General features: G+C 45.7%; 1 protein-coding gene across 1 annotated transcript in view; it reads left to right on the forward strand.

Moving 5' to 3' along the window:
* asic4a (acid-sensing (proton-gated) ion channel family member 4a) overlaps nt 1-25,509 on the forward strand; it is a gene marked incomplete at both ends in the record, with an annotated part of 60,573 nt that overhangs the window by 23,070 nt on the left and 11,994 nt on the right. The window contains one exon of the mRNA XM_084478255.1: nt 24,974-25,118. Coding sequence (XP_084334381.1) covers nt 24,974-25,118 — 145 coding nt within the window. The remainder of the gene's footprint in view (nt 1-24,973; nt 25,119-25,509) is intronic.

Raw genomic sequence — 25,509 nt, forward strand, 5'->3', positions numbered from 1 at the left:
CCTGCTCCGGATTGCTGTCGATCAGGAGCAACCAGTGACTGAGCTCCTCCACCCACGGCCTGATCCTTTAAACAAAGACGTCAATTACTGGTGTACAAACACTTGTAAACACACAGCATTTGATTGAAATCGATGCTGCTTCCATTTTGCGGAAACATTAACATTAAATGGTACAATAGCAAGACAACTATGTGTTAACCGCTTTCTGTGATAGTTTTCCTTGATGCAAAGTAATGTCGTGTAGTCTGTAACACACAGTCTAACTATATTAGTATTTACCTGAAGCCCTTCATGTCGTCTAGTCAAATAATGGGAAGACATAACGTGTGCTTTGTATTTCTTTCGTTGCTTTCTTTGTGAAGATTGTTATTTTATTATGTTCTCGTTCTTGAGCAACATTTCGCAATCATTCCGATCAGTTCATTTCTCTTTGTTTGGCTTGGATCTGATGTATGCGTCACCCAGTGTTTGTTCAAATGAAAAATGAGTTTTAGAAAAGAGGCCCAGGGTTATAGATGATGAATTTAAAAGTGGTACACTCTGTATTCACATTAAAACAAATGATGGATATAGCCCTCTGTCCCTCAGTCAAGAAACAACCTTGCAAAGCTAAACTAACAGATGGAGGAAGTTAGCACACAGCGCTTCATTTAGCCCTTTGATGCAAAGCTGCCCATCAAAGGCGTCTTCACACAAAACCGACCTGCTCCATGTGTCAGAGCAGGGGAGAAGCCTGGTCCGCACGTAGCCGGGGGTGGGCGGGGCTGGGGCGGCCATCACATAAACGTTTCGTAGCTTCTGTTTCCACATGTAAAGTAATTATCTTAAAGCACTGTGACCTTTTCTCCGTGACCCTTTTTAAAGGCTGTGTGTCTGTCTGACGCTAATGACCATTAGCCTCTAGCAGCCGGCTGCTGTCTTCTGGGAAGCCGCTAACAGCCGTGGCTCGGCCGCGGCGCTGTAAAACACAACACAAGGCCACGGGTTCATCGGCTCACACACACACACACGCACGCACGCACGCACACACACACACACACACACACACCTGCTTCTCCCATTAACCAAAACAAAATGTAATTAAATGGGTCCATTATTATGTGCACTGTTATAGCCAAGTCTCCAGTCTACTCCCAATGCTACACGATGCGATCAATGCAACTGCGTGACGCCGGAAGCACCACCACCACCACCACCACCACCACCACCACAGCACTGACTGACCCCTGTGAGTTTGATCTACTTATGTAACGACAGCACCGGGTCCCCGACACACTGATGGGGACCCCCATCGTCCCGACCACCCACCGACTGTATTTTCTGGCTTTAGTCGTCGAAGGAGAAATCTAATTTCCAACGAAGCAAAGCGTCTGGATGTGTTTGTGCTGAGAAACAGGTCCAGTGGTTCTCTGTTCACGTTTTCCAAGGGGTGCAGAGGAAAAAGCATGCCCCTTTATTTCCTCCTACCTCCCCGTATCCCCTCTCTCTCTCCCACACCAAAAGGACGTTTCCCCGTGTCCAGCCCCTGGCGACTCCGCCCGGTGCTGTGTCGTCGTCTTTTTTTTTTCCCACACTGAAATCAATCAGGACAGCTCATTTTCATCATCACTTCCATGACCTTCTCCCTGGGCAACATTTCCTTCACACGCCTCTACTGATACCGCTGCCAGGAAGGGAGATCATAGTGCTCTTAATGAGGTGTGTGTGTGTGTGTGTGTGTGTGTGTGTGTGTGTGTGTGTGTGTGTGTGTGTGTGTGTGTGTGTGTGTGTGTGTGTGTGTGAGGGAGGGTTATGCATTTCCAAAGCAATAGCTTTGTTAGCTGACATTTATTAAAGGTGCTTACATGTTGTTGATAAAAGCACCTTCACACACTCGCGGAGGAACAGCGGACATGGGTGTGTTTGTGCGACAGTGGTAGAAGAAAAAAGAAAATAAATATATATATATGTTTCTTTTTATTTTTAACCTTTCTGCCTCAATCTTTCTGCACAGCACCTGAGATAGAGAAACCCTTTACTTTGATCTGTGATATTTTGATTACAAAAGCTTTCTGGTTGTTGATTATTTTTGGTCGAAAAATCCTTTTGATGGAACGCATTACTGGATAACACCTTGCTTGCCTTTCTTGTCGCGTTTAGATGGCAAGGCCTTTTCTACGGTTCTTTGAAAAGCTGCACAGGCTTTTGTCAAATTTGTTATCACAACTGTTGCCCACCAGATGCTCTACAATAGAGCAGACTCTGCAATTCAATAGGGTGCATGCGCATTCACCGTCATATTACAGCTCTGAATCTAGGTAAGGTAAGATTGTTTTTCCAATGTTTCAGTGATATTAAATATCAACCCCTGTCTGAATGACAGCATTTAATATATATGGAGACTAAATTGGAGCCAGAGTAAACACTTCAAGGAATTGATTTTATCAATCAATATCAGAATGTGCACATTACCAACAAACAACCTGTTGCCGTGTTTCCATGGATACCCAATTGAGGGGCGGGGAAGGTTGTTTTATATCATAAACTATATAAACAAACATAGCTAGAGATAGCCACTCAAACCTGTATTCCTCTTATATTGCACAATTAATTGATAATGGCTGGAGCAATTACAGCTCAGACACCCTCTTCTGTCTCACCTCAATACAAAAACAACAAGATACACCGAAGCAAAAGTGAAGACATTTCCCTGGAAGCTGGACCGGCTCCCTAGGGTTGATGTGTTCTGCGAGTGCACCCACCTCCACCACCACCACCACCAGCACCACCACCTCCACCACCACCACCACCACCACCACCACCACCACCACCAGCACCAGCACCACCTCCACCACCACCACCAGCAGCAGCAGCAGCAGCAGCAGCTCGGGCTGCAGCAGCTTGTATGACCGCTGAAGTTTCTGGGGCGTTTGGATGCTGACCTTACTGCAGGGTTTTGTGATGTGATCCAATGTGACATTCAAGTATGTCCCCTGGACCGGCGGCTCTTAGTGTGCGTCCTTCTCTGCCGTCAGGATGAAATGCCTCGCCCGCTCCCTGCTCCCGTCCTGCTCTGCAACGGGGGATTAAACCTCGGCCCTCCTGTTCTTTAAAAAAACGAGTCCGCCCTTCTGCACCTTCCACTATCTACAGAAGTTTGAAACCATTTTATTTATTTATTTTCACCGGGCAAAGAGGAGCACGTGAGGCGAGTGGGGAGGGGATGAGTGAATGCATCAGGGCCAATGTGTGGCGCACCTTCCTTTCGTACTTTAATGTCCGTCGGTTCAATTAAATAGGAGAAAGATCCACAGTTTAACCGAAGCGGTTGGTTTCACAACGATCTCATGAGGAGGCAGCCGAGTGTGTTAAACTCAAACAAGGTTCAGAAATCCTGCCCAGTGTGGCCGTGGCCTTAATCATAAGATGTGAGCGGACCCTAACGGAAATCAATGAAAGTGCTGGCATTTCAAACACGGCTTGATGAAATATGTGAATTTACCAAGAGAAAGGAAATGAATTGATCCAGAGCCTGAATTGATGTGGGCTGACGTGATGGATGCCGAACAAGAGACACACACAAGTCATACACACTCCACAGCTCTCTCTCTCTCTCTCTCTCTCTCTCTCTCTCTCTCTCTCTCTCTCTCTCTCTCTCTCTGTCTCCCCCACCCCTGAGGCTAGGATGGAGGTGTGAGCGAGGCCCGGGTGACCTGTGTCTCACTCGGCTGTTGTCAAATAACCGTTGCATCAGGAAGACCTTGCCGTCAACGCTACCGAGCTCTGCCCAGCCGGCCCCCCGTCCTCCTGGGGGTTATGGTTGGTGGTGTAGGGGTGGAGGCAGTAAAGGTTGCATAGCAGCAGCACAAAACAAAACATAACAACCGAAAAAAAAACTAAATGCATTGTTAGGCTACAGTGAAACATTACACCGGGATATTACTTATGGAGGCACAGATCTTACAAACCCGAGTGTGTGGGTGTTTGGATGCGGTTTAGAACCTTCCCCAGGAGGAATCCCAGGGAGATGGGAGGGAAAAAAAAACAAGTTCTTTGCCAAAGGAAAAAGAAAGGGAGAGAGCTAGAGCACTCTTCGCTGTGTTCTCTAAAGCATGCAGTTCAAAGGTGATTCATCTGCTCCCCCATTCCTCCCTTGTTTATTGTTATTTTAGAATCCATGGCATGTCTCTCGTTATGCCAATTTACCTGCAGTATAACCATACGTCTTCTACCACCTTCTGAACCCTACGCAGTTTGACCGCGGGCTAAATAGGTGCAGGGACGCGTCTATTGTCGTGTTATTTACCACAAAGGTGCAGATTTAACTCATCTGTTGGGGCGGGATATGACCGGGGATTTGATTTCCATTCTTTCAACTATCATTTCATGATAGTTGTCCTCCCCGCTCACAATACATTTTCTGTGTGTAGATTGCGGATCAAGAGCTGGAAAAATGCTAATGTTGTGTAATATATGTATGTGATGTAATACAGTGTAATATATGGTCTAATCTTGTACTTTTGAATTATCAAAAGCTTTTACATACAGTTTATCAAAAATGTTCCAACGGCTTTATTATTGTTCTCTTATTTGAGAACAGTGAAGGGGGACATTTGGATTTGATTTGAGTTCAATTGTGCACTAATATTATGTCCACATAAAAAACATAAAAATCACCAAACAGACACTTTCTATAACCAATACACATCCCTGTGGCGATTGCCCAAAAACAAGAACTGAAACGTTCACCCATAACGCGCCGAAGCATTCACAACAGCCTTTTTCAAAATATCATTACTATGATGAGGCGCCATCGAGGGACATTGACACAGATACTGTGTGTGTGTGTGTGTTTGTGTGTGTTTGTGTGTTTGTGTGTGTCTGTGTCTCTCTGTGTCTGTGTTGCTAAACGAGGACGTGATTTACAGTAATCAACGGTTGTAGAGAGTCTCAGACGGCATGTGGGAAAGGCTCAATAGGCCACGGGGCTGCAAGCCGGCTGCTCGGCGGGGCGACAGCTGCTGTGGCCCCCGCCTCCAGCGTTCTTCCCTCTGCTTCCTGCTGCTGCGTCTGACCGTCAGTGGCCATTAAAAACCCATGATCACTTAATACACCTGTCATTAGCCATCACCATTGCATTAGCACGCTGAGCAGGGCGTTGGTGAACCACAGGACAGAGACAGCCCGCTCTTAAATCACCCCAAGAGGAACGGCGGCAAAGCAAATCGCCTTCTTCTCCGGAGAGACGGACGGAGTGACAGGGGAATACAAAACGAGACGTAAACGCAGGAAAAAACTAACGAGACGATCACAGCTGGAAATGCCGTTTTCCAGGCCAGTGTCTTTCTCATAATGTTGAAAATGTTGGCCGTGTTTCTAATACAGTCGGGGCGTCTTTGGGAGCGTACCGCTGGAGATGAATTGTGGACCGAAACTGTGACAATACCTGGGGGGATTTTCCGGGGCTGTGGGTGCATTATTTTAACTGTTGACTCCACTGTGAAGCTCATTTCTAAAGAAAGGTTCACACAGAGGTCCTGCTTCCCTTCAACATTAGCTCGGCAGCGGATCACCTTTTGAAGGAAAGCAGAAATCAGCAAACGGTATGCTGGATTATACGCAGGCATTCTGTCTCTCATTTCAAGTCAATCAAAAAGGAAACCGCGTAATGGATAGTACAAGTTAAAACCTTCACCAGTCAATGAATGTGTGCATTAATAAAGTCATTAAAAGAGCAGGTGTATATGAGGAAATCTATTTTTTTCTTCTAATTGTTTTTATAGCTGGAGGCATGGGTTGCAAAATTGATTATTTGTTTTTGTCAAGCATCGAAGCTTATTGCATTTATTTACCACCGGAATGTCTTAATTAGTTCCACAAGTGTACTTTATTCTGTTTTCACACAGTATTCATTCATTCCTTGTTATTCATTCATAAAATTAAATTTTAAATGTCAAGACAATTTAATTGTCTGACATTGTGCTTCTGTGTAGTGCTTTACAAAAACTGTATATTTGTCAATATATACTGTATATACAAATATATATATATATATATATATATATATATATACAAATACATTTGTCAGTATATATTTGCCTTTTATGTAAATGCACATTTGTCCCAATGCAAACATTTCAATGTTTAGCATGGTCTTCAATGTAGGTATCATTGTGGATTATTTACATGGGTGGCGCCTGTATATATATATTTGTATATATATATATATTTGTATATAAATTATATATGCCTCTAGAATAAATGGTACAATACACCCACTCCACTACATTTCCACTCCACTCCATTTGGTCTAATAAACCCTGCAAGATATGGTGTGTAGTGCATTGATATTGCATTTCGATATTCCTACAATACACCCAAAGACCAAATAAAAACATTTGACTCCTCACTGGGAGTACGGACTGCGGACATGTCCAACCTAAGAGACGGTTAGGATGCTTACTACTTAGTTTTAGCCACACTAGCTTTTGAAGAGGTTGAGATATGCAAGCTTTGGGGTTTGAGAAAGCTTGGGTCTCTTGAGAAGGATTAGAAGCAGCACAATAAGGTTGAAAAACAAACTGAAAACAGTGTGTGCCTATTGTTGGCGTACACTGATCAGTTCTAGAGCAGCATTATAACCCATGAACACCATCACCGGATATATCAAGGTTGCAACGCAACTTAACTAGAAACTCTCCCTTAGACAGGCAACGCTTTTTGCTTTTTTTGGCTTTGTATTGCGAGGCTGACCTTTCGTTGTATGCCTCCCAACTAAAGAGGGAGGTGTTAGGAAACAGAGTCCAAGCTCCTTGAGTCCGGTGGTTTACCTTTGGAAGGGGCCTATCTGTTTGTCAGCTGGTTAGGGACAAATGGGCTGAGGGTACTGCCTCCTGCCCCAGTGCTGAGCACCCCTTGTGCATAATTCCCCCTCCTGTCCTAATCAGGGGCTAAACAGCATAGTTTAGCCGTATCTCCTTGATGAATATGAAATGTATGTCTCCAAATAGAGGACGCTGTACATCATGTTCATGTGATGTTTCGTCTTTCCCTTTTTTCTCTCTCGGCCCTCTGCCTGGGGCCAGTGGACATCTGCTCGCTTTGCAAAGACTGTTTGTTTTTTCACAGATCAGTAAAGCAGCAGATAACCACAAAGCCTCAGCAGCCCTCTATGCATCTCTCTCTCTCTCTCTCTCTCTCTCTCTCTCTGTCTGTGTGTGTCTCTGTCTCTCTGCATCTCTGTCTCTCTCTCTCTCTCTTTATGGTTCTCGTAGGCAAACATGTGAGATAACGATGTGCACAGCTCCTCCAGCAGGTCTGAGCAATAACACATCATATGGGAATTCTGTTCTTCAGTCTGGCTACAGAGCAGTGCAATGTTCCACAACGTGTGTGGTAGCCAAGGCATTGTTTGCTGTGGGAAGGTTGACTTGTTATTTTGATCTCCCATCCATCAAGGTCTTTTTTGTTTTGCTGTGCTGTTGATATATTGCAAAGTTATTTTTGGGTGAGACAAAAAAAAAAGAAACACATCACGGACACTCGTATTGTGATAACACGTATCTGGTAGTTTCTGCAGCCCAGGGTTTAAGACGGTAGTTATAGAAAATGGCCGTTGCAGCTGTGGTGTGTGGGGCCGGCTTGGCGGAGCTGGGGGTGGGGGGGAGGGGGGGGGCGGGGGGGGTGAGGGGGGGGGCGGGGGGTCTCGGGGGTGTCAGTGTGCTCACCTGGCAGTTGGCAATGATGGAAATTCAAGTGAGTGTTTATTATTCTAATCTTTTGGTGCGCCCACAGTTTTTTGAGTCAACACTCTGGATTAGCTAATTAGCACATCCCAGAGGTGGGTCTAATGAGGGGAATTAGTTGGCATAGAGGGAGGGACTCAGAAGCATGGCAGCACCCTCTGGAACCGTGGACCCTCCATCGCTGGAGGTCGAGTTGGCAGCCGTGCAGCTGGCTTGCCTCCCTCCCTCCCTCAACCCCCCCCCCGCCTTCCACCCGACCATCTACCCCGCCCCCCCCCCGCCCCCCACCCCCTCCTCCCCCCTCCCCCCCCCCTCCTAACCCCTCCCCCCCCCTTCCTTCCCTTACCCCGCCACCGAGTGATCCCACAGCGTCAGTCAGGGAGGCTGGATACTGAAGGAGAGCGCGACAGCAGCAGGAGTCAAAGATAAGCCCCCCCCCACCCCCCCCACCCCCCACCCCCATCCCATACCCCATGCACACTCCCGCCTCCCTCTCTCCCTTGCCTTCCCATACCTCTGCAGATTAAACAGCAGGATTAACCTCTCCAGTCCTCTGCTGCCACCGTGGCTTCTTTCACGCCCTTATCTGGCCACCGCCCGCCCCCCGGCACACAACCCCCCCCCCCGGCGCCTCTTCCTTCCCCTCCAACATTTTGCCACCGTACATTTGTACAGTTGTCATGATGTGGGAAATTGCTTTTTAACCCTTTGTCGCCTCGCACGCTGTACCTGGTAATTGAAACATAGGAACAAATAGCTACGGCCATGCTATGGCCTAGGAAACGGGTGCCCAGCTGTCGGCACGTGGCCGGGAATGGGAAGCGTTGCAATGTGTTTATTTTCGGGAATTGTTGCTTATGGGTACGGGTTTTAGTTTGTGTGTGTGTGTGTGTGTGTGTGTGTGTGTGTGTGTGTTTGTGTCCGTTTTTTTTTTACCTGAAAACACCCTGGTAGAAAATACAAGAAAACTGTCGGCTTTGTCCATTTAGTTTGTGGCTCCTTTTTTCGCGGATCTCACCAGATTGATTGAATCACTTTTGATTTCATTGCAACATTGGAGTTCTCGATGTTCAAAGGAGAAGTTTGCGGGATATAATGTGCTGAAATGTGCCACCCTGCAGCTATTCTACACTAATTATTTGTAGATATTTATTTTCCATAACAGTGTCCACGACGTCTCAGGCCAAACTCAATACATTGTGTCCCAAGCTTAGTTTCATGGTTATTGGATAGCAATAAAAAAATATAGGAATGAGTTCCCTAAAAATGGAATGGTATATTTTTACATAATTCTAAATCAAGAGGATGGCCGGGGGTTGCCTAACGTTGTATCTTTTCTGAAGCCAGTGCATTTCCACTATTGTTGCCCTGAGCTTATGCAATGGTTACACAAAAACTGTATTAGCCTATGTTTGAAGTGCCTTGGCTTTCCTATTTTAGCACGAGATGGCTTTTTTTGTCAGTGAATTTTGTCAGTGAAATTGTCTACATCTGTATTCATTCTGTGGCTACTGTCGACTTATCAGGGAAGCAGCATGTACCGAATCATAGTTGGCTTTAAAAAAGAAGGAACTTTTGCTCCACAACGTGTCCTTAAATACAAGAACATCAATATTTATCAACAAAAACATTGTGTTTGTTTTATGGACAGACATCCAGGAACCACAGATGGTGAAATATTAACCCCTGTCCCCTCCCAAAGTGGGCCCGTAATGTAGCACCCGGTCGTGGAGGGCTTTTGTGCGATAAAAAGGCTACTGACCAAGTGAGCTATGACGTACCATTGATCCAGAAAATTGCTGCAGTGCCATCCTTGAAATTAGTATAAATTGCTGTATCAAAAAAAATGCTGGATCCTGGATTCTGGCAAGGCTATCGTACAAACCTTCCTTCTGTAATCCCCAGACGGATGTGGAAATGTGTGAACAGTCGGGGATCGAGCAGCCCGCCAACACGCAATTGATGGGGGAATTTGGATTCCCCTCTGACGGAAAGACACATGCAAGCAAGGGATTTGACTTGGATGGCACTTATGGCTACCGGGGGTCGTGACTTGCTTCCAAATGTGCCAGCTTCAGGAATTCCAGAGTGTGATCTCTCAGTGGCTTTGTACTTCCCAATTCAATTACACGCCAACACTCAAGTCTGTGACAATCTCCAATCCCGACCTCTCTTAGTGTGTCAGTTGAGTCATAACTCTGGGCTTTTGCGACACAGTTCAAGGATTGAGGGGGGTGGGGGATTATTTACCGCCAGTCATGTGACTAGTCTGATCCCCGTTTGGGAGGAAAAAGAACACACGGGACGTCTGAGGCCTAAACGGAAACATGTCGACTGGAAACACCTCCGAGTGCTGGTGATTGCAGCGATGCGCGAGCTGAAGTGGATTAAAGTCAAGCGTGTTCCATGACGGTGATTAATGTCGGGCTGAAGGGCAGACAAATGTTGCCAGGATTATTGAAACAAGTTTGCCTATAAAAATATCGGCGGAGGGAGGGTGCCTATTTATTCACTAGCACAGCGGGAACAGGAGAAACCTGCGGGATCAACGCGAGAGTGCACAAGTTATTAGAAGTTGTGTCCAAAATATACAGATGTTCTTGTGACTTCTTTCTCCGACCTCACTTTGTGCCTCCGGTCAACCATAAATAGTTTAAATAGTTTTAAACAAAGGGACACCCCGTGGGTATCATCATTATAGACCCAGGAAGCCCCCTCTGAACACTTTTCTTAGTGTATGATGGCTGTAGATGGATTCTCCAATATCATATATTACCCTCGCGTGGGCGATCAAATTGAGGCCAACATTGTCTACGTGTAATGATGCAAATTACAACATGTCAGTAGAAAGTTGTAATTTTAAGCTCAAGAACTCCCCTGCACTTTAGGTTTGGCTCATTTATAGCTTCTCTGTTGCACAGTAATTGGGCCGTAAATGTTTGTTGCCTTTCATTCGCTGCTGGTGTCCAGGTGCGCAAAAAAGAAATTTGGGAACTGAAGAAAAGATGAAGCATTATAATTACCGTGGCTGTCACTCCTGGATGATGCAGCTCATACTTTAGGAATATATATGACAGGCATTTAGCTTTACTGTCGCACAACCTCCCCAACCCCTCCACCACCGCCGCCCCCCCCCCCCCCCCCCCACAAACACACACACACAGGCACACTAAAACGCACTCCCCCGCATGCCCCCCGGAAGCTCTTCTTATGCACATCAGCAACCTACTTTGTGAGACCTGACTGATGTTTTCCAGCACAGCATTCCTTCATCTCGTCTGCCAGGTTTGAGCTGCGTCCTAACAGGCCTGTTTTAATTTGCCCATTAGTAGATCTCCACTAGGGGTGCAGCTGGTACTCGAGTCAACGAAATGTCAAAACTCGTGATAAACTATTGTCAAAATGTTATTATATGGACAATTGTGATATACAGTAAGTCTTTTTCAACATCTTACCAATACATTATGTATTTTGGCTGAGTGCCCCCCCCCCCCAATTATAATATTTATAATATTTGTTTATTTCTTGCATCTCTAAACCCCACCAGAACAAATACCACCCCATGTCTCCTCCTTTTATTTTGTGTTTATATTTCTTCTCTCAAGACCTACAAGGGACTTCATCATTTCAACATTTACAAAAGCAGAGCTTGCCTATTTGTGTGTCACTCCTGGGCATGCTGGCATCCCAGTAAGTCAGAAGGTATATACTGTAGCTGCGGGAGAGGGGGGCGGGGCTTAAAGTCAAGTGCCTAACCCCCCCTAGGCTCTGACAGGAATAGAAAAAGACCACTCCAGTTAGTGTGTGTAAATCGTTGTGGCTAAGGGAGTGCCCCAGCATGTAGGCTGGTATTAGCATGTCCTCTTATCTATTGATCTGTGTCACCTAAGGAGGATGCAGTGCATTAGAGGCAGATCAGAAGCCAGCATCTGTAGTCCACGTTTGAAAAGGCAAACGGAGCTGGCCCAGAACCACTTTCCAAAAACATTTCAATCCGTCATCACATCATATTTTTATGTTTTTCTATGTGTTTATTTATCACTGATGATGATCCCAAATCAGTGGTGTGCCAAGGGATTGGCAGGAGTCTAGCTCAAGTGCAGAAACCATGAGGCCTGACAATGTGCGTTGACTACAGAGAGATCCCTCCTCTCCTCCTCCTCTCCCTTATCGCCATCCTCCCCGCTGCTTAATTTTAAACACACTACAGAGAAGACACTGTTGTTTACGTCTCGGTGAAGATTGCCGCAAATGGAACTAAGTGGAAGGAGAGAATAAAGCGAACAAAACAACCAACAGAAACTGAACTCCAGCAGAAATGACAGGTTTGATGTCATGCATTTCAGAATAATTGCTGTTGTTATGACAACACCACTCCCTCTGTGTTAAAATACCTCACAAGTTTATAGTTTCGTTTCTGGGTATTTTGTCACCTATTTATTTTGCCGTTTCAGTGAGCCAGGAGTGCTGTGACTGAATGCAAGTCGGCTAATGAAGTGCAGATGTGTGTTGTAACAGGATTTCAGGATTGTGCCACAGTGTATATGTCGTGCCGGGTAATAAGGCATGGGGATCACAAAGCATTTTTGTCTCGGGCCAAGCTGGGGCCATACAGATTGGCCGATAGTTCATGAAACCACCCCCCCCCCCTTCTTAAAAGCACACCCCTTAGTTCCATTCAGCCAAGCTGGGCCACAGTTAAATAGTTGCCACACTCGGCCCTCTTGGGAAATTAAAAACATATTGTACCACAATTTCCCTGCGACTTGAGGAAATCCCAGAGGAGGCCACTTTTAAAATTTCTAATAAAGAAGACTTCAAATTACTGAGAAGGGACCCCACGTTAATTAAGCTGGGGATTTCAGTGGGGTCAAGCGGTTATATTTATCTGTTTACAACCCGGGTTTGGGTCTATTGTGTCACCCCATGTATTGGGGTCACTGCTCATGCATATAAGAGCCTAATGTTCCAACTTCAACTTATTCCAACAATCTATGATTATGCCAAGGATTTATGTGTTGATCGTAGCACCTGATCCTGTGATGAATTAGTGTTGAGTGCAAATGTTATTGATTGCTTTTTAAATACCATTTTGTATAATTCTTTTTTTTTTTATAATCAAGGCAAATTAAACGTTAAAGACATTTAGTCTCCCAGATGTAAAGGTGTGCAATGAGATGTTATGTTATTTCCATACCCTTCATTCCTCCACATTTCTCCACAACTACCAGTAGAAACTTATTTCCCTCCAGGACACTGAAGAGACCCAATCTCTAAATATGTGGGGTTGAAGATTAATTTACATCATTATTTGCATGGGGAAAAAGGTGTATGGTGTGTGGTTGTGCGTGTGTGTGTGTGTGTGTGTGTGTGTGTGTGTGTGTGTGTGTGTGTGTGTGTGTAATTATGAGAACAAGTGGTTAATTAGGGACAATTATTTGTACATAAAGAATGGATGATCTTTGTTTAAATTGCGAGGATAAATATTTAGTCTTGTGGCAGCTTACTAACTATAATCCCCATAAGGGAATAGGGTTGGGCCCAGCGAACATGCATTGGTAAAGCATCAGTCCATAATTAAAATCCATTATGGTGTTCTGTGAAGAAACAAAATGTTCCTGGTACCATTAAGTGGTAGATTAAGTCAAAACATAACGGGTCCTTATGTATACAGTCTAATGTATTAGACTATGGGGTTTTTACTAAGATTAACTATTTTGAGTGTGCATAGTACTTATAAATGTAAATTTTTTAGGACCTCTCTACGATAAATAGAATGTAGGTGGATTACATTGTATTGCATTGGCTCATTATTTATGATATTATTATACATTATTTATGCGTTATGAGTGGTGGAGACTTTTGAATAGATATAATAGGTTATTTAGGTTATTCTTATGCCACACTCACGTTAGATTCCTGTCCATGTGCAGCTTTCTCTGCTGTTCTTGATACATTATTAATCTTTCAGGTTCCATTGGAATACACGACAGCATCAGAATCGTTCTCCATCATATTGAATCTGTCAATGTTAAGAGGCTTAATACAGAGTTCATAAACCACCTTTGAAGTAATTATTATGTTGCCTTGATATCTCGTGCCTTGGCTACATCTCGTTATTTCTGTAAACAACCAGTTTATGCCTTGACTCGTGGAACAACAGGCTATTTATTCTCGCCAATTCAGATTCATATCATTGACGGTATCCAGTCAAAATGTTGACAGAACTGTAGAGGTTCTATTTCTATTTCTTATTCATTTACATTTTCATAAAATAATTATAGATGAAATGTTATTAAGGCTTATATTACTTAACCAAAACATGGCGGTATGCTAGAATTTCTGTGTGAACCAAACCCCAACCCTCCTACCCCCCAAAAAAAGCTTCATTATCAATAAATGCACGGTCACACCCTGCGATCACAATGGAGGAGAGCGTCTTCAGCTGCATGTCGTTGCCCTATTTAAGCCCTACCCTTTTGCCACACGTTGTTTACCTTTGCATCACAGAGTTGGTCTTTAAGCGCGTCCCGGCCGGGGTTAATTGAAGATAAGGCCAACTTTATCTTCAGCCCACAGCACAGCCGAGTGGGAAGAGTGCGAGTGATGGATGGTCCTCTTCTCCCAGCTCTCCGCGCTGGTTTGGCTTCATCCCTCTCCGTGCTTAAAGATGACCCTTCAGAACGGGGGAAAGACCAAAGGTGCAAACTCGTGTTCTTCACTGTGCCGAGGGAGGACACGGTTGCTTGAGTAATCTCTGACCATTTTTTTTTTTCTTCTTCCTCCAGCGAGGGCCTTCCTCAGCGCTGAGCAGCCTCTCAGACTTCAATATCTGGCATGGGTTATTCCCTTTGGATGTTAGATGGAGTTGATGGCTTCCCATCTTTTCATGAGGGCTGGTAGAACTAATGGTGCCGTGGGAATCCACTGACATTGATTACTTCATTGCAATGCACACGCCGATCACTCGACTGCTGGATGGTCACGGTGTGAAAACACTGATAGATGGCGGCGGACAAAGACAAACGTGTTGACGAAAGCTAATGGTTGAAAATCTGACTTTTTTTGCTTTCATGTTCTCAATCCCTCATATATTGCTTCTCCTTGTTTTTTTTCCCCAAGCCCCTGTAATGTCTCTGGAATTTTGTTATTGCTTTTCTAAATTTGAAGGCTCCAGGGACACAAATCGGTCATACGTCCGTTTTTGAAAAGCGCTCTTGACTTGCCACCGAGGCTCTGATGGCTACCGATGTGATTATGCTAAGGGGGGAGTCTCAGACAGGGTGCAAACAGCGAGGCCTGCTTCTCTCTGTTATGCTTACTGTCATTCACTTGTGTTCTCCTGCAGTATAGCGGGGGGAAACGACTGAAAATACTAACCCTCTCCAGGGTATACAGTCAACTTGGCTTTTTACTCGGTCCACAATTTTGCGAGGCCTGAGTGAATTCCGTCCGAACCTCTCCCCTATAATCTGTATTCAGTAGGCTCCTGGTTATCGTCCTTGCATAGTGAAAATGTGCACGCGTTCGTACGTCATTGTGCAAATCACTTGCCATGTTTGTAAAAGCTGTGCTTCAACCTCATGCGTCAGCTGTGCTAAAATATCCATGTTTCCTTTGTGATGGCTGTCAAAGGCAATTACGTATCCCGGCGAGATACGTTGTATAAGTTGTCACTCGACTCTTATCTTACATTTGTTTAGTAGAACCACAGCCTTTATTTAACGCGGTGGACTGTATGCTACGGAGTTACTCATGTTCTGGTAGCAGAACGCAATAGGAAGCGCATTGCAGCTGCTTCCCACCTGCAGCTCATTGTATGTGTGTGCACGTGTCTGTGTGTAAGTGTATGTATGTGCGTGTGTGTGTGTGTGTGTGTGTGTGTGTGTGTGTGTGTGTGTGTGTGTGTTCATTTGCATTTGAATGCCTTTTCATAAAAATACCACAGAGTAACCTGCATGTGTTTCTCTTCTCGTCTCATGTGAAATGACCTTGTGGCTTTGCAGAAAAAATATCTCCTTGGTTAATGGGCCCCACCCATATCAAAACAGCTACGTCAATAGCCCTCACCCTTGCCCCTGGAATCTCACAGGGCATCCAAACTGCAACTGATTACTAAATGTGATTACCATGTGACCCCTGCCTTGGATCTCAGATGGGATCAAAATCTGATAGATATGTATGAGTATGAGTTTATATTTGCATGTGGACATGTGAGCTAAGCATTTGTTGTGAAAACTAAATTGACTGTTAGTAATGCATTTAATTTACCCATGTAATAATGAGGATCTATGTGGACTGGAAGGGTCAGCAGCTTTCAAATGGATTTGGTGTAACCTAATCTGCATCCAGCAAAAGTGTGTCAGAAAAAGCATTTTTTTTTTTTTTTAAGGTTTAGTCGAAAGATTAAAGCTGACTATCGCGATTTGTTTAGTGCTGCGCTGCAGATGGAAACAAGCTTCATCGATTGCTTAACCATCAGATATACCCCATTTAATTCCTCATGTATATTATTTCTCTGGGTATTAAACTACCTTTATTGCTACTAATAGTAGCATTAGTAAAACAATCATAATTTTACTTTAACTGTCCATCTGTTTTTTAAATTGTCACTATATATATATATATATATATATATATGTATATATATATATATATATATATATATATATATATATTATATATTAGGCTTATAAAGTATTTATATATTTTATATATATATAAAAATAAAATTCCATCCCATCCAGTGAATGAGTCTATTTGCGGCTTGTCTCTGTCCTGAGTGACTAATGGAGTTCAATAATCACCTGCATCATGGTAACGATCGCATTGACCTCTGTCGCGTCTCCCCGCCGCTCGGCACCGCTCACCGCTGCAGACAGCCCGCTGGGGCTTGGAGGTCGTAAATAACAACAAACAACCTCAGTGTGGGTAAACCTCACCCAGATCAAATGCACATTGACAGTCAGGGCCGTAACCACAGGAAGCCTCCCAACATTTGGAGGTGCTATCAGAAGCCTGTTCCCCAGCTGACAGTCAGGGCCGAGGTAATGGGAATGGGCTTGTCACTTCTATAGGGATGTATGCCGCACTGGCAAACCTCTATGTCTCTAATCCCCACCGGGGGAGCTGCCACTCTGTTCACACTAGAAAATTGCCCATATATATATATATATATATATATATAGAAATATCTATATATGTGTATATGTTTGGGAGCTTCACTATGAGAAATTGAACACTTCCAATAAAAGAAGAAACCTGAGCTGTGTGTTCGACCTTCAAACACTCGCACTGGGGGATTCGGTTGTTTCTCTGAGTTCTCTGCAGGTCTCTGGAATCCCTCATCTTCCCCAGCGCTGACGTCTGCATGCGGAAACATCTGGCGGGCTGGTGCCAGAGCGTGGCACTAATAGCCAGCCATGTATCTATAGAGCTGGCTGGGCGCTCTGTCTTGATGTGCCAACGCTAGGTGACAGCAGGGGATGCATTCACCCTATTCAGAGGATCCTCATCAAAGTCCATCAATCAATGACTCTTAAAGTCACGGTCGCCCTGTCGGGACACCTGTGCATGCCTCCTTTGTTCTGGTTTGGCATTTCCACACACCCACTACCTAGACCAGTTCAGAAGGGCTATGAATAGAAAACGAATTAGATGCAGGTTGGTGTGCGTTCCAAACCTCAGTGTCAACACACACTCCCCTGGGCTCCAGTTTAACATCCAGCTTAATCTAATGGACTGTATGATCCTTTTTTCAATTCGAAGCAACTCCTTTTTGCCCTGTAAAATAACAAAAAAAAGACCACTAAGCAGCCTTGTTTACTTTCGATTAATATAGCATGAAAACACTGTGTGCTCTGGTTATAGTACAGGCGGGCTGGATATATATACAGTAAATATTGCTCCAAGTTCTCTAACACCGAGGGTATCACAGGAAGCACCAAAGGTTGCACTTATTGCACCACCTTGTGAATGAAACAAGGGTTGCACGACATATACACACCACGGACATCAATACGGCCCACCGGAGATCAACATGGTGGAGAACAGTTACCCCCCCCCCCCGCTATTATGGGATAGAAAATGATTCCCCAACCTCGTAAAGGCTTACAGCATGCCTGTAACCAGAATCACCCATAAATCCCAACTCGAGCACCCGGCTCACGTCAAGTTGTCACTAAACGACACGGCAGAGCAATCTCCCGTTTGTATCTAGCCCATACCTCCCCGAGGTGACACCCATATTTTATCACTGATGATTCATGTCAGGAGATAGTTGATCCTGCATCTCCTCTCTGGAAGCTTCTCCCACCAACCCCCATTCAGGCGTGGCTCTGGTCCAGGAGATATCATTTCCCCGAGTGTGGGGCGAGAGAGAGAGAGAGCTAGAGCGAGTACAACAACAGAGCAGGTGTACCGGTTATGATGAATACTAACTAAAAAGGGAGGGTCAGGGAACTGTGACAGTGTTTGTGTTCCGGTGTTCCTCTGGGGGATGTATTCAGTTGGGGGAAATTGCATGCGATAGTAAACGGCTCCTGAGATGGAGCGCTTCGGAAATGAACACCTGTGTTAATGACAGAGGTACCTTAATTAAAGCTGAATATCTAAATGGCTGCGGGAGAGCACAGTAGACAGTTAGACAAATGCCTGAGGCTGGGCTGTTCGCCGCAGCTCGGCGCCCAGGGTGGATACCTGCTAGAGTCTATTGGTGTGTGCAAAACAAAATAAATGATCAGAACAGCTGGAGAACGAACTGGAAGTGAGCGCGCACGGCGTGCCATCAAGGGGGGGGCGCTCCTCCTCGTGCAACCATGAGACGGTGGCCCACCACAGCAACGAATCCAATGACATGCATGCGCCGTCGTCTGGGAAATGACCCTGACGGCTCCACTGGGTAAAAATAGTCACGAAGGGTGACCAGCAAGGGCCTTAAGACTGAAACAAGATGTCGATGTGTCAGCTGTCCGAAGGGGTCAGTGTAACTACACATGAGAATCAAGAGACACCGGTTTATTTTGGGGTGATGTAGAACATAATGAAATGTCCATATTAAATGGGAGTGCATGTTTTTTTCAAGGCCTGTGGATAAGATTATAGGATTTTTTTATGTTTTTATCTCTTTTGAATTATGCTCAGACATGGCCGACGGTTCGGCAATAATTGTTGTCATTCACAGATTATATATTTCTGCATGAATGAAGGAATATAAATAATCTTTTTGTGTATTTTAAATGGCTGTTATTTGGGTCCATGCTTCCAAGAAAGCTTTCAAGGCATACACGGTCGAGGTAGACACACACAACTTTTATATGTGTCTGAGTGATTGAGTGGGGAAGTCTCTCTCAATTTTCTACCTTTGGGTTTCATTTTCTTTCTTTCTATTTTTTTTCCTTTTTGAGGAAGTGCACTCTCCATTCCATTAGCTGAGTGTGGGTTACATTGGAGGGGAATGCCTGGATGAAAAACAAAAACAGGACTAGTATAACATTAGCCAGGAGTGAGTGTGTAGTGTGGAACACTACAATACCTCTGGTTTTCTGCCTTGTTGTTCTCAGGGGGGGGGGAACTAAATAGAAAACAAGAGAACAGAGGCAGAGGCCGTGTGCCACCGAAGGCCATTGGAGTTTAATTTACTCCATTTAGTTGAATGGAATTGAGTGTCCCATTAAAATTGGATGATTAACTAGTAGCAACATGACATATTTTGATGAAAAAAACAAAAGAGAAGTCCTTTCTTCTTCTTTTCCTGCATTTCCACCTCAGGGTTCAGTCTGCAGGAAAACAGCATTTCCACCTCAGGGTGCGGGTCGGTTCAGTCTGTAACGGTGCGGCACGGGTCGCGTTTCCACTGCCAAAAGTGGGCGTTACCCGGACTGAGGCGTATTGAGCCGTTCTCGCCTCGCAGTACTCCTCCTTTGGGGTACTGAGACGCCTGAAAGGGTCCCCGGAAAGTTTGAGCTACACACGCCATCCGTTGATTGGTCGACAGTATCGTCACTTCCGTGCGACAGGGGGATAATAACAAACAAACACAGTACCCGCAAGGTATTTTTGGACAACGGCGAAAGCTTCGTTTATTGAAGAAAATGTTGTGCAAAAGTTTGCCGTCTTTCTTGGACGTCCTACAGTGTTGTTCTTTGTTCATTGTGCATGTCCTTCTTTTGTCTTGGATTAAATAGCAGGCTAACCTGTGTCCGGCTGCTATGAGATCACGATGCTTACGTAGCTGCCATGGCGATCGCCGTCCAGCTTAAACCCCGCCCGTACCATAAGGGTACTGGCGGCGGTGGAAACGCGAGCCGTAACTGAGCTGGGCTATACCGCACCCTCACTACTGAGCTGAGGCGTGCTGGGTCCGAAGCGTACCCGCCAGTGGAAATTCACCAGACTACTTCCTGAGCTGGTTTTGTTTACTGGATGTCGTCATTTGGCACAAGCAATTTCTCCTTCATCCTGTGGGTTCTACATGTACCAGCAACAGGGAGCTTGATCATGTTTTCAGGCTGATTGCTGTTTACAAGCTCTTCTTTAAAGTGAATTTATATCTGGTGCAACAGTATTTTTTTTGTTAGTTCAATCCAAGTTTATTTACTTATATTTTGATGTTTATGTGAAAGCTCTCATCAGCGATTCACATTTGGATTTTAATGTGTGACGAGGGAAATAACAATTTAAGCAACTTTTAAGCATATAAAAGCAAGGCAATTACATATGCTATAATGAATAAACCAGGAATAAACCAGGGTGAATTATTATCTACGATTTATTTTCTTTAGAGTGGGAACATTTTCAGCCTAGAGTTCACGTCTGATGCGATGTAACCACCATGAAATGAATAAAAAAACAAACAAACTTTCTCAGACCTGTGACCACTGGGCTGTACGGTGCCGTTGGAAATTGATGTGCAGACATTTTTCTAAAAGACATTCCCTGTTTCCCCTGGAATGTGGCTCTGCTGTGAGACCAAGGCCACCGTTGCAGAACTTCCATGCACCCTGCATTCCAATCGGCTCTGTTAACACCCAGCCTCCCAGGCCAACCCCCCCCCTCGCCCCCGTTTAGACATACTCCTGTGCTTTCAATGCGCCGAAGGAAGCGGAGGCAAGGCTGGTGGTGGTGGCGGTGGCGGTGGTGAGGGTGGCGGTGGTGGTGGCTGGCGTTGGTGGTGGTGGTGGTGGTGGTGAGGGTGGCGGTGGTGGTGGCTGTGGTGGCGGTGGCGGTGGTGAGGGTGGCGTTGGTGGCGGTGGTGGTGGCTGTGGTGTGGTGGTGGCGACGGTGGCGGTGGCGGTGGCGGGGGGGGGGGGGCTTCTGTTTCTCTCAGACAGAGCGGGGATATTCCCTCACTACAAAGTGTTGTGATCTTGGAGCTGTAAGCCATGACAAATGATATCCACTTCAGGACGCCTCCAGCGGGATGCTCGGCGCTACCTCCCCTTTGATTGAGGATTATTTGTGAATAGTTTAGCTCAAGTGTCGCCGGTGCACTGTTAGGGCCGCTTAGACATGAAGTGCCATCAGTTGCACTTCCGTCTTATCTCCCGAGACACCTAGTGTTCACACATCATCCCTGTCTCGCCCCATCCAGCGGGAATGTTTGGGATGCTCCGAATAGGTAATAGAAAGGATGTTTCAATGGCCTTGCCGTTTCCCTCTCATTGTGTACCGTGTCCTTGTATGAAGATGTGGACTTTTCCTAGCCTGGAGACCGTCCTGACCTCATGACCTTCACGTTGTGTTTCGATACACAGATCCATCGGGGCCCCTGGTCCCCGGCATCAGGGTAAACACAGCCATATTGAACCATCTGCACTAGTGGAGTTTCTCAAGTGTTGTTTGCCATTCTGAACGACACAGAGGCGTGGCGTGTTTTGTTACGATGGGACTAGAGGCTCAGACGGATGCGTGTAGCGTAACAGAACGGGCGGGTCACGTGATCAGGGCGGTCTCCAGGCCAGACTTCACCTGAAACATTTTTTCCCCCGTTTCCCCCCTCAACGTGAAATGAAGCATCCTAAATCGAACACGTTGCATCCTCCCTGCCTCACGGGCCCAGCCAGTGTGACGAGTCAAGTGCAACGTGGCCTCCCCCCAGAGGTTTGAGAGTTTGGCAAGACTCTGTATGCAAAATCATCAATCAATCAGTTGGTGGCACGGCGCTATCCGGCGCCTTTGGGTTCCAGGGCTGTAATGAAGCCATTAAATCGAGGAACATCCTGCCTCAACCTTAAACCTGCGTGAGCCCCCGCTTAATGGCTCTCACACGCCAATCAACACTCTGGCGTGCTCCACCCAACCCCTGCTCAAATTAATTCAAATCCTACTCCCATCACGTTACCCGGAGCGAGCCCCTATGACACACCGCCTCTTGCGTGGGAACGGATGCCCTCCACTGGAGCGCTGGAGGGATACTCTTAGGGTTATTTAAAAGGTAAGAAGCACCCGGGAAATGGCAGATGACTGTCATAAAGAGGGTGTTTAGGGGTGTCTCCCACTGGGGCTTATGAATTATATGGTAGGTGGTAGGTCTCTTAATGTGTCTCAAATTGAGACAAAGAACGAGTGGAGACAGGGCTCGTTGGAAGACGGAACCCTGCCAAAATACCCTTAATGGTTTGACATTAAAGCTAATTAAGTTATAATAGCCACAATATATGCAAATGACATGTAGTTAGGCACCTTTCCAAAGCACTCTTCCACTACTGGGGATCCCTTCATGGTGAATTGTGTGCCAACACATGATTACCTGATACACGATTACTCTCCCTGTCTGTTTGAGCTTGTGACAGGTGTGAAATGTACATATTCCTGCAGAAAAGGCAGTTATAAAGAGGAGCAATAGTTCCACATCCCTAAGCCATGCTGAATGCTGAAACTGAATTGTCCCATATTAAGGGCAACGATAATTAGTTCTTTCTCAGGTTCCTTGGGAGGAGGTACAGGGCGGCTTTTCATTTACTTTGTTCACCGTCTCTGCCGCTGGTGTTCATCTGTCTCAGCAGCCGGGGCGGAGCCGTCCCCGATTTGAAACTGCCAGTGTTGCCAGAGTCTGCCCTCTTACATTCGCTAAATTTGGTGCGGGACCTAACAAGAGAAAAATGCTCCCATCGATCATGTTGCAGATGCAGCCTCTTAAGAAAGAAAGCGAGTGTGAGAAACAGCGAGTGTGAGAGCCGGGCTCAGATGCTGAGAAATGAATCAAGCGGGAAGCTCTGCCAACAGCCATTTCCTGGGCGAGAGGATGGGAAAACTTTGGCCCCCGGTCTCTGGAGACATCATTTGTGCGCGTTCTGCCGACCCCCTCCTCAGCCCAGAGCTTTTATTTGATGCAGAAACCGTCTGCATTCTGCTGGGGTTTGATTTTGAGCGCTTTCCATGGTTGAATCCTTCTTCAAACCTGAATCAGATAAGGTGTGTGTGTGTGTGTGTGTGTGTGCGGAGGCTTAGTGTCTATGAAGGAAGGTGGCTGGGGAATCAGCGCTGGGCGCAGCTTACCTTCTCAACGGGCCAGTCAGAGGCAGATAAAAACCCAGTCAGACTAATAACACGTGTCCGTCACAGTTAATCCAACCGTAGAACTTGAGCTCTGTACGCACTATAAATACCCCCAGTCTTTTAGCGTTGCCATTTATTTATAAGGAATCCCAACTGTCCCAGGGCTTTCATGGGACGATTGTCAACACCAGTACATGTATGTGATTAGTAACTGGGCTCAGGGCATTATACCAAATGTCATACTAAATATAACGATGAGCTGATGTGCAGCCGCATGCATAAACGCAGAACCCGATTTCAGAGGTTAAAAGTCCAAATGTTTGTGTTTAGCCTTACGGAAATGCAGTCTGTGTTTGTGAGCTCAAAACCTTTGGAAAACATCTCTGGTCCTAATTGCAGTCACAGGAATCTGCAAATAGACCACGGCTGCCTGCTCCGCTGTACAGCTGCGACTGTGTCTTTGATTTGTTCTACAACCGATGCGAGATTAGAGCACACCCTGTGGTCCACAAAATGAGTACTTGTGTTTTTCCACAAGGGTCTCTTATTTAAACATCACAGCTCTCATTGAACGGAGGGAGGGGGCGGGGGTGGTCCAGTCGATATCAAAGTCAGAACAGAGAAAATTGCTATTATACAAAAAGGACTCCGGACGACCTCCACCACAGCGGCGGCACTTTAATAATACGCCTGATAAACTGCCCCAACTCCATTGTCATTTTGCCATCATCTTTTTTTGTGCGTGTGCATATTGCCGGCGTCTTGTTAGTTTGAATGGATGGCCATGCGTTATTTGCCGCTTAAATCCTTTCATTAGAGCAACCCATTAGCTGTATCTATCTGTCAGACACAGACTATGGTGGATCCCCTCTCTAACTTTCTCTGTCTTTCTCTCCCTGCCTCCCCATCTCTCTCTCTCTCACTCTCAGCTGTTAAAGACGAGGGGTGTAAACAAAGTGACTATTTATCTCCCTGAGTGACTTAGGCTCTGATAGCTTCTATGTGATAACTCATTTACAAAAGAGACGTCCACACCACCAGTTCCACCAGCTCCACCAGCTCCACCAGCTCCACCACTGCCATCAATTGCCTTTTCTTTTCTTTGTAGCGGAAGACGAAATAATCTTCTACACTATTTAGCATTTTCCATGAAAAGGCAGTCAATTATATAATGGCACACTGCAGTGTTACGTATAATCTCCTATTTTTCATGGATTCATTTTCTTTCTGATTAATATGCTCCCATTCATCTGGCTCAATGCAGTGGTTATTGAGTATAAATAACCTGGCTACTTAGCTTACCCACATGCTCTGCCCCGTCCTCCCACCCAGGCTCCTCAGCCCAGGAACCTCCTGAAATGGGTCGGCCCAGCGGGTTGACTTGCAACCGGCAGGTTGATAGTTCGATCCCTGGCTCCTCTTAGCTGATTTGTCCCTGAGCAAGACACCTAACCCTAGCTGCTCCTTGCGAGCTGGCTGCCGACTTGCATGGTTGACTCCGCCATGGATGTGTGAATGTGTAAATGTGTGTGTATAAACCGTTGTAAGTCGCTCTGGATAAAAGCGTGTGCTAAATGCCCTAAAATGTAAATGTAAATGTCAAATCCTTTTCTCTTTTTCCAACTTGTTCCCCTCCATGGCTCCATATCGTGTTGCTGGCTGAATTTAAAAAACCTACCCCAAACCAGGATTGGACTTTGCGATCATCTACACCTGTATGGCGTCCCTGATGGAAATCTCTTCTCGTCTAGGTGTACACCAGATACGGGAAGTGCTACACCTTCAACGGCAACAAGACCACGTCCAGGAAAACCAAACAGGGCGGCATGGGAAACGGACTGGAGGTTATGCTGGACATCCAGCAGGATGAGTACCTGCCCATCTGGAGAGAGACAAGTAAGCCTCCAAAATGTATTTTCCTCCAACAACTATCCCATCGCGGCGCACACAGCAGGCGCTGCGTCTGTGAACCAGGGCCCCCGCCATGTCCCGCGGTGTAGCTACGTGATGCATTTTTGATTAGGGCCCTATGATCTCCAGTACGGAACCCGCTTGTTTTTCTTGTCCGATTGATGTTGTTGTTTTTTGGAACCCGTTCCTGGGCAAATTACCTTATCGTGGGTTTTCCACGGTAATGCTGTACCGACGACGCATTTGTTGGCTGTAGTGCTCCTCAAACATGACTCAAGACATTGTTTGCAATTAACTTCGAGCCACCTCGGAGCTGTCGGAGAACAAAAGGCGGCTGGGATATGTTTGTTCTCCCCGTGACGCACGCACACACCAC

The sequence above is a fragment of the Micromesistius poutassou genome (genome assembly GCF_964030765.1).
Source record: "Micromesistius poutassou genome assembly, chromosome: 14".
NCBI classification, from domain to species: Eukaryota; Metazoa; Chordata; class Actinopteri; order Gadiformes; family Gadidae; genus Micromesistius; species Micromesistius poutassou.